The sequence below is a fragment of the Rhododendron vialii genome, chromosome 11a (assembly GCF_030253575.1).
Source record: "Rhododendron vialii isolate Sample 1 chromosome 11a, ASM3025357v1".
Taxonomy (NCBI): Eukaryota; Viridiplantae; Streptophyta; class Magnoliopsida; order Ericales; family Ericaceae; genus Rhododendron; species Rhododendron vialii.
In genome coordinates, this window is record NC_080567.1 from 12,815,905 (window position 1) to 12,830,172 (window position 14,268).

Below are 14,268 nucleotides of genomic sequence, written 5' to 3' on the forward strand. Positions count from 1 at the left end.
AATCGATTCCTATTCCTATTCCCTAAAATCGATTCCTATTCCTATTTCTATTCCCTAAAATCGACATTCACAGAATATGGACTAAAATCGATTCCTATTCCTATTCCTTAAAATCAATTCCTATTCCTATTTCTATTCCCTAAAATCGACTAAAATCGATTCCTATTACTATTCCCTAATATGGACTAAAATCGATTCCTATTCCCTAAAATCCGTTCCTATTCCTATTCACAGAATATGGACTGTACTTGGACAAAGAGAGCACTAAAATCGATTCCTATTCCCTCTAGGATGTTTTCTTCATAGTTCATACGCCCCAAGTGAATTTTCTGTAACAGATCTCTCTCTCTCTCTCTCTCTCCATGGCTTCTTCCCCTTCCGTAAAAGACGCTCTGGGTGACCTCAACAAAGACTCCTTCGTCTCCCTCCTTTCAAAACTGATTGGAGAGTCCAAGCACGTCCAGAACAACCCACCAGAGCTAATCCCAGAGGAGGACAGGATAGTGAGGCACGTGCTCGACGTCCTCCTCCCCCACAGCACCACCACCGGCGGCGGCCCACTCATCATCAACCACGTCGCTTACCATCCCAACAGAGGCAACCTCATAGTCGACTACCCTGGAACTGAACCACACAAGATCTTGTCCTTCGTTGGAATGCACATGGATGTTGTCACTGCTAACCCTAGTGATTGGGTCTGATTCTCTCTCTACTCTTCGTTTTGGATACTACTTTTTGTGGGTTTTTCCTAGTTTAGTCTAATGGATTGATTTCTTGTTCTAGTTTTGAAGGTTTTATCTTAATTGACTTTGGAGCTTGAATTTTCTTGTTTCTTTTCTTTTTTTCTTTGTTTTAATTTTTGTGGGTTATCTACTTATGTTGAACGGATCAATCTGCGTCTTCAAACTTTAACTATTAGTAGGAACTCGTATACATCTATTGGAACATTAGATGTGGTGGAATTGCTGAATATCTTGTGGGGTTGATTATTGTCGTTTTTGAGATACTTTCAACTCGAATCTGCTCTCATTACATATGTTTTCTCCATTTGCATTGCTTTTTTAATGGGTTTGATCTGGATTTACGTAATCAAAACTTTACTATGGATAGCTACCTTCTTTTTGTTCTTTTCTTTTTTGATAGACTTGGGTTTCTTTCGATATTTGTGCATTTTTTATCAGTTGCTTATGTTTTGAGATTCTGATAACTGAAATGTGAATTCTGTTGATATTTGTGTCTATAATTTGTTTCATTTGGATATATGATCGATAATTCCTTTTTGAATGACCGAGTGAGGATTTTTTGGTTGAGATATTGGATTGATATGTGGATAACATTGTTGTGCTTAATCTGTACTTTTTTCGAGTTAAGCCTCATCCGCATCAAGGTTGTCATAAATACAATCTGGATTCTGCCTGATTTCAATCTTTGTCGGCATTCATATTTAGGTTGAGCAAATGGAATGTCATCTATGCAATAATAGTACGCCATTTATTACTATATCGGTCTTAACAAGAACTTGTTAATCTACTGGAATTATTATAGATCCTTCTTGATTGACTAACAATCATGACTGTTATGCTTCTGATGATGATCTTATGTGCAGGATTTTGATCCTTTCTCTTTGGGTATTGATGGGGATAAACTTTCTGGCCGTGGAACGACCGATTGTTTAGGGCATGTTGCTCTTGTAACTGAACTTATGAAGAGGTTGGGTGAGACAAAGCCAAAGTTGAAGTCGACTGTAGTTGCAGTATTCATAGCTAGTGAAGAGAACTCATCCATCACAGGAGTTGGTGTGGATGCATTAGTGAAAGATGGTTTGCTTAATAAGTTAAAGAATGGTCCTCTGTAAGTGGTTAAAAACTCCTGTACATGAAAGGAAACTTTTAGTTGGAGCATGTTGAATTGATTGCAGGGAACTAAGAAGTTTTCAGTACTTACGTAATTGTGGTCTCCATCCCTGCACAGGTTTTGGATTGACACAGCAGATAAACAACCTTGCATTGGTACTGGTGGTATGCTACCATGGAAACTTCATGTCACAGGAAAGCTTTTTCACAGTGGTCTTGCACACAAGGTAATTTTTTATGCATTAGATGCCTAGAATCAGAAGCGAAAATCATGCTCTAATCTGCTTTGACATTTCCTGCTTTGTATGATCCGATATTACTTATTTGTATTCTGTTTCGACATTTGCTAGCTGTCTGATATTGTAAGCTTACATTTTGCGTAACTCTTTGTATTAGATTTGGGTGCCCATCCAAAATCTCACTTGTTGCGGTTGCTAAGGTTGAAAAGGGCCTTATGCCTTGTTCACTTCACTACAACAACAACAACAACAACAACAACAAAAAAACCCATATAATCCCCAATCATTGGGGGTATGGGCGGGGGAGGATTGGAGACAGACCTAACCTTTGGCAATATGCACAAAGTGGATGCTCTCAAAATACCACTGAAACAGTGGCCCCCCTATACCTATTTTGCTACGGAATCATGCCCCCAAATCAAAGCCGAATGGCATCAGAGAGGGCATGCCTAGAGACCCAATTCAATTTATGTGCACATAAGCATGCTTCCTTCATTGATAGTCCAGAGCATCGGTATGCACAATTGTTCACTTCACTACTATACTCAAAAAATATTTCTCAACTCAATCATTACTCTCATTTCTCACTCTATCTCTCTCCACTTTTTACCTCTCTCTCAAATAATTACTCTTATTTCTCTCTCCACTCATTATCCAAAAATACTACTCAAATCACAAACCAAACAAAGCATTAATGTATAGAATCTGGCAACTTTATCCAAGTGTCTAATTTGATTAAGGCATTACCAATGCTTTGCTAAAACATCCTTTGTTCTCTCAACTCTCAAGTGGGACTCTAAAGAAAAGGTTAATATCTGCCCTTTTCTTGGTTGGAGCTATGAAGCTTACCTTATTCGTTATTAGAGAAATAGGAAAGGTCTTTTTCAGCCAGCTCGCTTTCTCAATGGGTCTTAAGCGAGCAATAGCTTAAGAGAGCAGCAAAAGAAGCCCACGGAGCGGTGATATTTCCTGACTAGCAAGTGGAGGATCATTCCAGTCCCTAATGGCGTAGCCGATGTGTCATGCTAGGAAGCTTAGCTAGGGCATTTCTTCTTTCTCAACGGGAGTGAAAACCTTCCTCTATGCTGACAGAAGCGGAGAGGCACGCAAGAAAGAAAAGGGGCGCCTCACTTTTACTCCGCCCAAGCTTCACCTGTTTCCCTTACTAGCATCCAACACAGTCGAATCACTCTATCTTCGGTCGCACCAAGTCTTACCAGAATCTGATTGGCCGAATACCGATGTTACAGCCGAAAATATTCCCTTAGAACTGAATCAGGCTTCCTCGAATATAAACCATGCTGCTAGGGGGACATTAGAATGGCTTCTTAGGTTAAGCATTACGTGGATATAATGTTGGATGGGTCACTACTTATCGGCTTAAGCTTTTAAGTGGGTTTGAGTTTGTTCAAGCTATATTGGGCCGAAGTGGCTCACATTCGCGGGGACTCTCCTTTGAGGCTGGCTCACATTTTGTTCTTCATAAATTGCCCCACATTGAAACAAGATTTTACATTTTAGACATATCACCAAAATGACAGAAAAATTTAGTGTAACAGACGACACTTAGCAATGGCGTAGTCAAGTGATAACAATGGATCATCTTCTTTTTTTCCCTATTTTGATTGATTGCATCTATTATATACATTGAGACGATAATATACTTCCAAAAGAAGAATATGCAAGAACTTACATGAATGATATCTTTGTTCGCTAGTTCTTCGCAATGATCCCTAAATCGACACTCGTAGTAATTCGGTTTTATTGAAATAGGGACTAATTGGTATTTCTAGTTCTGCTCTTAGTTGATGGAGCTTCTCACTCAAGTCAGATAATGTGTATGTATTTATATATTTGTACGTATATGTATATATCCATATGTGTGTATATCTACCTAATAAAACACAAGGGTGTGGGGACCACACAAACGCAAGTTGAAAGGAGGGCTGAGATTCATTTGATCCAAGAGCTAATGTGTGCTCTCCAACTCTCTTAAGAAAATATCCACTCTTATAAATGTATTACAACGGTTCTTTTTATCCACTGCTCGACTTCTTGACTTCTGGCGTTGGCATAAAAAAGCAAAAATATTATACAAAAATGCCTGTGCCTATGGTACTACCGGGGTGCGTAGTACTGTAGGCACGGGCAAACACTAGTGTGTGTGTGTGTGTGTGTGTATATATATATATATATATATATACATAGTGATGCTTCTTTATGAATGTTGCAGGCTATAAATCCTTTGGAACTAGCTATGGAAGCACTCAAAGAGATCCAGTTGCGGTTTTATCGAGATTTCCCTCCTCATCCTAAAGAAGAAGTTTATGGTTTTGCAACACCATCAACTATGAAACCAACTCAATGGAGCTGTAAGTTTTAAGAACCATGTTGTTGGACATGTCAGTTAAAAATTCAATCGTGCTTCTTTTTTTAAATCAAACACATAGGCGTATCCAATGGTAGTTGTTTCCTCCCAGTTCGTGCATAGAGTCTTATCTTTATTTCCCAGCCAGTCCCAAGCCCGGATAAAGGAGCGTTGTGCGTTAGGTAGCTGACAACGAGCACGTAAAAAAAACCCGTCAAATCTTTATGACATGAATCCAAATATGATTACGAGACATGCTAGGGCGTTCCCTTTAAGCGACGTGTTGTGCCTGCCTTCGGGTGCTTCGAAAAATGAGCAAGGGGCGCCACACCGGCATCCGGGTATGGTGGTAAGTGAGCAAGGGTTCTCACACGTGCCTGGACGAGCGCGGGTAAAGAAGCTAGCCCAGGACTATAGGATTCGTTTAGCAACTTGGAATATAGGGACATTAACGGGTAAGACTAGGGAGCTAGTTGACACCATGCTTAGGAGGAGGATTAGTATAACTTGCCTTCAGAAGACTAAGTGGGTAGGGGAGAAAGCTAGGGAGATAGAGGACACAGGTTATAAGCTTTACTATACGGGTAAGGATAGACATAGAAATGGGGTAGGTATCGTAGTAGATAAACACCTGAAAGATTCGGTAGTTACAGTAACGAGAAAAGGAGATCGGATTATTTCAGTTAAGCTTGTGATTGGAGAGAGTATAGTTAATATTATTAGTGCTTACGCACCCCAAGTAGGCTTGGATGATCTTATTAATGAGCAATTATGGGAGCAAATGGATGACGTGGTTTAAGGGATACCTTTTGGGGTGAAGCTATTTATAGGAGGCGATTTCAATGGTCATGTGGGAGTGCATAAGCAAGGGTATGAGAAGGTTCATGGTGGATTTGGATTTGGTGACCTTAACGAAGGTGGCAGGAGGGTTTTAGATTTCCCTGTAGCTTTTGACCTTATAGTTGGGAATACTCTCTATAGGAAGCGAGATGAGCATTTAATTACCTTTAAGAGTGGAGCCAATAGAAGCCAAATCGACTATTTTCTTGCTAGAGGTGCAGACCGCTTGACATGTAAGGATTGTAAGGTTATTCCCGGAGAGTGTCTAGTGGCACAACATAGACTTTTGGTGTTAGATATTTGTCTCAAGGGGAATAATAGAAGGAGAAAGGAAACTAGATGCCCATGGACTAAATGGTGGGGCCTAAGAGGGGAGAAACTAGAGGTGTTTAAGAAAAGAATGTCTCAAGAAGTACGGTGGAGAGTGGAAGGCGATAGTGACAATCTGTGGAATACGATAGTTGACGGTATTAGAAGAATATCAAAAGAAGTTATTGGCGATTGGCGAGTCGAAGGGAAAATGTCCAATTTCTAAGGAGACATGGTGGTGGAATGACGAGATTCAAACCATGATGAAAGCAAAGGAGTGCTTTAAAAAGTGGCAAAAGGACCGGAATGTGAAAAATTTTCAGGGTTATAAGCAAGCTAGCAAGGAAGCTAAGAAAGCCGTTAGGGATGCTAAGTTGAAAGCCTATGAGAATTTCTACGCTAGACTCGATAGTAAAAGAAAGCTAGAGACGTTTCTCAAGTTAAGTGTATAAAAGGTATTGATTCGGTGGTGTTGGTGAAAGACGAGGCAATCAAGGATAGATGGAAATCGTATTTCGATAAGTTGTTAAACAAGAAACATGAAGGAGGCTTTGGTGAGGAGGAAGTGTATGTACCTGGCGAGAATATAGAATATGAGTTTTATCGGAGAATACAAAAGTTCGAAGTAGTTAAAGCTTTGAAAATGATGAAACCGGGTAAGGCCCTAGGACCAGATGGTATCCCTATTGAAGTGTATAAAAGTCTAGGTGACTTGGGGATGACTTGGTTGACGAAATTGTTCAACAAGATTATTATGACGAGGAAGATGCCCGACGAATGGAGAAGGAGCACCTTAGTACCTATCTATAAGAATAAATGAGATATTCAAAACTGCAACAACTATAGAAGTATTAAATTGATGAGTCATACGACGAAGTTGTGGGAAAGAGTTATTGAGCATTACTTCTTGAGGATGGTGACTACGGTGTCAGAGAAACAGTTTGGGTTCATGCCAGTAAGATCAACCATGAAAGCTATCTACCTATTTAGGAGATTGGTAGAAAAACACAGAGCAAAGAAGAAGGATTTCCATATGGTTTTTATAGACTTAGAAAAGGCTTATGATAGGGTGCCTAGGGACATCATATGGTGGGTTTTGGAGAGAAAATGAGTGACTAAAGGGTATGTTGAGGTGATTAGAGACATGTATGAAGGTGCCGTCACTACCATTAGATCACCAGTAGGGGAAACAAGTGAATTTCCAATCACCGTAGGATTGCATAAAAGGTCAGCCCCGAGCCCGTACCTCTTTGCCTTAGTTATGGATGAATTGATTAGACAATTTCAAGAGGATATTCCATGGTGTATGATGTTTGCTGATGACATTGCCCTCGTAGATGAAACCGCTAGAGGTGTTAATACGAAACTAGAAATTTGGAGGGAATCATTAAAGTCAAAGGGTTTTCAGATAAGTAGGAGTAAAACTGAGTATATGGTGTGCAAGTTTAGTGGTACCAGTAGTGCGTATGAAGAAAGAGTGATGATCCAAGACCAGGAGATGCCAAAGAGTGATCATTTTAGGTATTTAAGCTCAATTATTAGTAGAGATGGAGAGATTGCTGATAATGTGACCCATAGGATCCAAGTGGGGTGGCTCAAATGGAGAAGCACTACTGGTGTACTATGTGACAAGAGGGTACCCACAAAATTGAAGGGAAAATTCTATGGAACTGCCATAAGACCAGCGATGCTTTATGGGACAGAATTTTGGCCTATTAAGAAACAACATGTGAGCAAGATGAGTGTAGCGGAAATGAGAATGTTGAAGTGGATGTGTAGTAAGACTAGACGAGAAAAAATTAGAAATAAAATAGTTCGTGAGATGGTAGGTGTAGCACCTATAGAGGAGAAGTTGAGGGAAAATAGGCTAAGGTGGTTTGGGCATATCTACCGTAGACCAAAAGATGCAGTAGTTAAGAGAGCGAATAGGATAGCTCTAGGTAGCAATGTTACGGGGTGGGGTAGACCTAAATTGACATTAGATGTTGTAGTGCACAAAGATATGAGTATAATGGGCCTGGGTGAACAAGTGGCCATTGACAGAACTCGATAGAAGAAACAGATTCATGTAGCCGATCCCAAGTGATTGGGACGTAAGGCTCGGTTTGGTTATAATGTACTTTTAATGGTTTTTTGCAATTATTTTATGTTAATTAGTTGCAAAAAATGGTAATTTGAGGCTATTGATTTTTTATTTCTATGTTGCAAATTGCGATGTCCTCGTGGCTTTATCAATTGCATCTATAACTAATGTATTTATCAATGATTCTTAGGTGATAACTAGTGGAGAAGAAATATGTTTCATGGCTTGATATTATAGCAACATCTTTCATTTTTCAAATTCATTGACTTTATTGCAGATCCAGGAGGCGGTATCAATCAAATCCCAAAAGAGTGTACAATTTCAGGAGATGTCAGGTTCATTATCTATCGAGCAATTAAGTTTGTAGTCTGTGGATGTGTTATGATGTCTAAGCATGTCCCCACATTTTGGCAGGTTGACTCCATTTTACAAGTAAGCAACTTTTTGTCACCCCAAATTTGGTGGCTTATGCGCTCAAGAAGCTGACGATGATCTCGTTTACTTTGTGATTATTTATCGCCAGTTTTTCAAGAATCATAATACTAAGTGAGTGAATGTAGATTTGATGTTCTAATTCTGTATTCTGATAACCACTTCAGCATAACAGATGTTATGAAGAAGCTACAAGAGTATGTAGAAAATTTGAATGCCAACATAGAGAAGCTAGATGTGCGGGGACCAGTTTCAAAATATGTCCTACCAGATGAACACCTTAGGGGGAGGTTAGCCAAGATTCTTGTCTTTGTTCTTCAGGCCTATGAAGAGGCATGCTTGTTTTGGTATCCATGTTTACAGTTTACACTTTCTTATTTCTACACCTTCCAGTCTAAGTGTGTTATGAAATCTTGAAAGTAAAAAAAGGTGGTGGAATTAATGTCCCAGCCTGAACGTACTATAGGAAGGTTGTGTTAATTGTCATAAATCGGTTCATGCTTTTCCTCAGAATTACAATCAGTTACGATGAGGCAATGAATGGAGTTGCTTGCAATCTTGATTCGCGTGGCTTCCACGTATTGTGCAAAGCCACCGAAGAAGCTGTTGGCCATGTAAAACCCTACTCTATCACTGGGAGTTTGCCACTTATTCGAGAACTGCAGGTGAGATTTGGGTTTCCCTTTTTACTTCTTCCTCGTACTTTTTTGTAACATCTATTTTAGTGTTTATTCTTATTTCTCACCCACCACATTATTTTGTGGTAGGATGAAGGCTTCGATGTTCAAACTGCAGGCTATGGTATGCTTCCTATTGTTAATGTTTTGAATTGGTTACATTAGGATAGCTATTGGGAACACACCTAAACTGTGCTGCTTGTGTCTTTACACATTCATGTATGAGAAGAAAATTAGCACAGAGATATCATGGTCCAGATCAAGCTAACACCTTTTAATGCTGGGATCCAATAGTTTTGGGGATATGTAACCTTACGCTAAACAGGGTCAAGTTTAAACTTCTAATTATTGGGATGCAATGGTTTTTGATCATATTGTAACCATAGGCCAAGAAGGGGGATCATATGAGCTTTTGAAATTGACAAATACTGTGGACCCCTCCTTGGCCTAAGGACATAACTGTCATTATCAACTTGGGCATAGGTGTCAGTGGTGGATTTACCTAATTTATATCCCAAGGACTCGGGGTCAAGTCGAAATACTCATATTCCTTGGTATATTGATTGACTTTAAGGCAACATGTTGGTTAGAAGATACTTGAGAAGAATATTTCATTCTTAATCTGCGAGTTATTTGTACAACAAGAAGAAGAAAAATTCTAATAATAAAATACGCTTGCCAGGTGAGTGTCTAACAAAATCTGTCCGACACTAATCTCGTACCCTTATGCGCGTGTCCAGTGCCCGACAAGTGTACTTCATACATTTAGAGGAGTCCATAATACACAGCCCAATATGTTGATTTACGTGCTGAGTTGTTCTTAATAGTTGGCCTCAACTTCTCTAAACCTGGCTTACAGAGCCTATAGGTCAGAGGGGGAAGCTGGTTTTAAATTTCTATTTAAAGGAAAACAAAAATTGCTTTTGCTTTACTGTTACCATTGTGATTATTCAGGTTTGATTGCATGGTTTCTCAATTCACAAGTTTGATTAGTGCTTTAGATCTTTCGGCATATTTCATTTCCACGCACAACCAGACCTGTGTGTAAGAAGTAAAAAAATATATCGCCTACCTTCTCCAAAAGGTGTGATAAATCAAATCCACGACACAAGGATAGGAACATAACAACTTTTGTTTCTTTTTGCTTATTTTTGGTGATAGAAACCCCTCATATTGCAATATGACATTATAAAATGTAATACATGGGTACTTATAGGTTGCATTTTCGTTGCTCCAGGAAGGAGCCAGTTTGTTGCTATTGTTATCGTAATGATTAAAAGAATGAAATGCTTTCAGCAAACTTTTGATGTAGTTGTGTTACATTAGTGGATAGCCGATGATGTGGTTGCTATAATGCGGTGTTAATCAACAGTTTTAGAATTTATTGAGCATGCGGCTTGTTACTCGTGGAGTATTTACTACTTTTTAGCATTTTGCCAAAGTTCCATGTATTATCATTCCTAGTTAATTTTGCCTCATTTTTTAATTCGTCTGTACTCTGGGTGCTTAGGATTGTTGTTAGGAAATTAACTACCCCCGTTTAGTGGAAAATTAACTTCGGATTGTTGTTAGGAAATTAACTACCCCCGTTTAGTTGAAATAATTTTCCATGACATTCACTCCTGAACCTCAATGGAATATTTAAATAGGATCGGCAGTTTAAATGAAATTGATCCTCACACAACTGCAGTTGCTGCGAAACAACTCATGTAACATAAGAAATTACTTGTTTCCTTTTCCTGTTGATGCTATGAATAATTATTTTGGTGGATCCTATTCTATTAGATTTTACTGAGTAATTTTGTTTCAGATTCGTACCTTTCCATCCCTAGATCCAAAAAGAAACATAATTCTGACGATCCAACTAATTGTATTTCAAACATGCAGGTTTAATGGCCACTTACCATGCGAAGAATGAATATTGCCTTCTTTCCGATATGGGCCAAGGTTACCAGGTGTTTGCAAGCATCATTTGCCAATTAGAAGATTGATGTTCAACAAGCAAAGAAGGAAGTGCAAGGCAATTATCACCCAGCAAAATGCATAAAAATTGGCTAACCTCAAGAAACTTGCAAAATTGTTACAGTGACGACTTTGGAAAATTTCCTCAACAGATTGATACTATTCAACTCTTATATTATTGGTATACATATAATTCTGTTATACATTTTTGGTATACTAATCGAACTCTGCTACAATTTCTATACAAATTTCCCCGTATCCAACTACAAACTCGTTACTATGCGACTCTAAAGTTTACCAGAGTTCCCTTCTTGTTTGAGTTGCTGGATCCGATGGCGTAGTCTTCGTCTGTGGTCGTGAATCTTCCAAAGACCGTGTCCCAGTATAGTAGCAGAGTATATGCCATGCGTTATCATGGGCGCAAGAATATTATTTGTCTGTCACATTTAAAATTACCGTTAGTAGATACAGGAAAATAACCAATCATTTCTTGTCCTTGGGATATTTAACATGGCGAAAAGCAAAGCTTTTATCACAAATATTTACCTGGATCCATTCAAATCCAAGGTAAAGCGCTAGAATTCCTTCCAAGAGGGGAGAGTAGATCTTCTTCATTTGTCTCCTTTCATACCAGGCTGCACAATATCCACCAAAAACCCAGTGAGAAGGATGTTAACCAAACAATTCAAAAACAATCTGAATTCAGGTTACGGTAATGTGGTTTTAACTCTTACCCGCAAAGAGCTTTTTCAGATCTTGACGACCAGAGTGTGATTGTAAAACGGGTGCAACAACGTAATTAGGATCTGCAGCAAAAAAATAGTAAGAACTTGGCTTGTACATAAATGTATTGCTGAGAAAAATACTGAAATGCTACCCACAATAGAACCGATGGAATACCATTGTACCAACCTTTGGGAGATGCGGCCACATAATAGAGTGAACCAGTAAGAGCAGCTGTGATCACAGCTGCAAATGCCTGGGCAAATGGTACAAATGGAGGCAGCACCCCAGCCTGTGTTTTGAAAAACAAATCAGTATCAGTAACCGGTTATAACTTGAGTTACTGACCCGAAAGAAGTGATTGATAAGGGTGGTCATACCAGAGATGCCATTCCACGAGCATCCGCAACCAAATCACTGTTACTCAGAAATATATTAGCCAATGCCCCCTAACAAAGAATAAGAGAGAAAAGTCATTTATGGAATGGGAATCGATTTTTAAACAGCCTGTTACGCGCTTGGAAGATATTAGAAAGATGTACAACCTTCAATTTTAAATAATTTCGACACAAGGGAAAAAAGTGAAAAGATTAATTTTTGAACTTCTAATTGAGCAGCATTTAAGGATCAGTCAATGGTAGAAAACCAAGAAGGCTAATGTCGATCAAAAAACTCAAGCCTAATCAAGTTAAAATATCACCATAGACATGCAAGTGGATTATGTTCGGTCGGAACTAATGAACATGAATTCTTATCCAAGCTGATCTAAAAGGGAGATCAAGAAAAGGGCCTAATTAACTATCAAACAAATCCAAACAAAATTATATAACTTTTCATTCATGACTTCTATGAAGATACGCACGTAACCAGCCAAATGACATACAGAAGCTGACCTGAACAGCAGCCCGGTAGAAAAGCTCCTCACCAACAGAGCTTGCAGCAACAATGAGTATAAACTGCAACATGTTAAGTTCAAATGAATCAATGTTTTCCTTTGCATTGTTCCAATAGTGCGAAAGTAAAAAATCAACCATCAATTTCCGGCTGGTCTTTACCTGCCAAGGCGCCATACCGGAAAAAAAGCTCCTTAGCTCCTCATCTTCTACATCTCTAATAGCACGAGCAGGAGGCGATACCTTCACAACTTCATCCTGCAGCAGTTTGTCATCGAACAAGAAAATAAGCAGAGACACAGAAGCAAATCGGAAAACCTCTATTCTAGTCCTTGACATCAATCCAGTTCAGAATTTAAAAGTAATATCAACATACATCGAGTATAAACAGCAGAGCCATAATTGGAGGAGCGGCATATCCCAGTCCTTCTACAATACTATCTAATGACAGATCAAAACCTCCCATGGAATCGGTTCCTGTCATCGAACATATGAATCTTCCCGCTAATCCCATTGCAACATATACACCTGAAAATGAGAAAAGCATTCAAGTTATTTTTACCCAAAGCATGTACTTAGTTAGAACTGAAATAGAAAAGAAACAATTATCACATCACGCTAATTATAAGATGTTTGCTCTCAAAATCACATCAGAAAGTCCTATATTAAGCAGTTGAGGAGTTAATAACTGGCACGTGGGGTCACATGTACCCGCTCAAAATCAAGAAATTCTACATCTTTGCAGCAACTGTGCAAGTCGCCACTAAATTCCAGCATCCTACTCCTGTTTGTAACTAGAATATCTATAAATAATTGCATTTCACGCCCCAACTTTCTCTTTGTAATGTGTCAATAATTTGCCAATAATTTCTGTCTAAACTACTTTTCTGTCGATTTTTTTGTAGATGGTAGTATGGCTTGTTCGAATGAATTGAATGAGTATGCCTTTACCGTTGGGAAAAAAAAAACACGCTACTTATCTGTCTCATAAGGCAATAATTTCGTGAAACTAAAAACAATATACAAAACGAAATAAACGCAACTAGTACTACGAGGTAAGGTAGGTTGTCTTGCATGTTCTCAGCTAAAAACAAATTTTACTCGAATCACTCGCCAAATTACACTAACGAAGAATGCTCACCGATTCCATAGCTGAGTCGCACAACAGCTCCGATTTGCTCCCAAAGAGCCAACTCGGCTTCTTCGAAGCCGCGATTGAATGTGGTCACCTCCATGGCAGAGCCCGTGTACCCCACCCCACGACCCTCTCCCTCTCCTCTTCCATCAACCCCTTCACCTCTCCTCTCCGCGGAAGCCCTCACTCTCAACACCGACTCGCCCACGCGCCGCTTCTTCACCGCCGCAGCCGTCTTCAAGCCGGCCGGCAATAAGTCAAACACGCCGACTCTGGAGGAAGAACAAAACGACGTCGACGGAGCGGTCGGAGACCGAGAAATCAACGGGAAACCCATGGCTATTGTGTAAACGGTCTAATCCACCACCGGTTCAGACCCAAGTCGTTATTACTCCGCTGAACCATTCAAATTGGGCTTCTCTTTCTTTGAGTAGCATTTGGTTTGATGATGGAATATATTTTGATATGCTCTGTTCTTGTTTTGTGGGACACTGTGGAGTTGATAATGGTCAACGAGGGGGCTTGATTGGAGAGAGAGAGATATATCCGACGGTGGAGATTTGGTTTAGGAGGAGATATGTGGGGCCTAGAAATATACATTTGATCTAGGTGTTTGGATGTTTTTCATCCTTTGGGTAGTGAAGGGTGAGGGATATCCACTGAGCCAATTGGGCTGTGCCACGCGGAGATAGTGGTGTTTGTTTGTGTAGATTGCGTTATCATTGCATAAATTGGTTCTTTGCAGTGAGAATTT

General features: G+C 39.4%; 2 protein-coding genes and 1 non-coding gene across 4 annotated transcripts; 1 reads left to right on the forward strand and 2 right to left on the reverse strand.

Annotated features, from left to right (window-relative positions):
• The first annotated feature begins 223 nt into the window (after nucleotides 1-223).
• LOC131307198 (acetylornithine deacetylase) lies at nucleotides 224-11,033 on the forward strand. Of its 2 annotated transcripts, XM_058333606.1 has the most exons (10): nucleotides 225-695; nucleotides 1,607-1,851; nucleotides 1,972-2,080; nucleotides 4,326-4,464; nucleotides 7,970-8,027; nucleotides 8,107-8,124; nucleotides 8,292-8,414; nucleotides 8,636-8,789; nucleotides 8,892-8,925; nucleotides 10,689-11,033. In XM_058333606.1, exons 1-10 carry the CDS (start codon nucleotides 363-365, stop codon nucleotides 10,790-10,792), a joined length of 1,317 nt encoding a protein of 438 aa, XP_058189589.1. In that variant the 5' UTR covers nucleotides 225-362; the 3' UTR covers nucleotides 10,793-11,033. The 2 variants fall into 2 exon arrangements, with proteins under 2 accessions (XP_058189590.1, XP_058189589.1); XM_058333607.1 differs by lacking the exon at nucleotides 8,107-8,124 and having other exon boundaries at nucleotides 224-695.
• Nucleotides 2,483-2,590, reverse strand: LOC131309065 (small nucleolar RNA snoR100). Its single transcript, XR_009194738.1, has one exon. It is a non-coding gene; the product is annotated as a small nucleolar RNA snoR100 (small nucleolar RNA).
• LOC131307199 (uncharacterized) lies at nucleotides 10,888-14,029 on the reverse strand. The gene is made up of 9 exons (XM_058333609.1): nucleotides 13,521-14,029; nucleotides 12,756-12,907; nucleotides 12,542-12,637; nucleotides 12,380-12,442; nucleotides 11,867-11,935; nucleotides 11,676-11,778; nucleotides 11,498-11,569; nucleotides 11,310-11,398; nucleotides 10,888-11,200 (listed from the first exon to the last, which is right to left on the reverse strand). The coding sequence occupies exons 1-9, from the start codon at nucleotides 13,849-13,851 to the stop codon at nucleotides 11,051-11,053; spliced, it is 1,125 nt and encodes a 374-aa protein (XP_058189592.1). The 5' UTR covers nucleotides 13,852-14,029; the 3' UTR covers nucleotides 10,888-11,050.
• Nucleotides 14,030-14,268: the final 239 nt, after the last annotated feature.

Coding starts and splice junctions, on each gene's coding strand:
- LOC131307198 (XM_058333606.1), top strand. CDS start 363: ATGGCTTCTTCCCCTTCCGTAAAAGACGCTCTGGGTGACCTCAACAAA. Junction 1,852..1,971: donor AAGTTAAAGAATGGTCCTCT/GTAAGTGGTTAA, acceptor ATCCCTGCACAG/GTTTTGGATTGACACAGCAG. Junction 2,081..4,325: donor ACAGTGGTCTTGCACACAAG/GTAATTTTTTAT, acceptor TGAATGTTGCAG/GCTATAAATCCTTTGGAACT.
- LOC131307199 (XM_058333609.1), bottom strand. CDS start 13,851: ATGGGTTTCCCGTTGATTTCTCGGTCTCCGACCGCTCCGTCGACGTCG. Junction 11,936..12,379: donor TCTACCGGGCTGCTGTTCAG/GTCAGCTTCTGT, acceptor ATTCTTTGTTAG/GGGGCATTGGCTAATATATT. Junction 11,570..11,675: donor TGTGGCCGCATCTCCCAAAG/GTTGGTACAATG, acceptor TTTTTGCTGCAG/ATCCTAATTACGTTGTTGCA.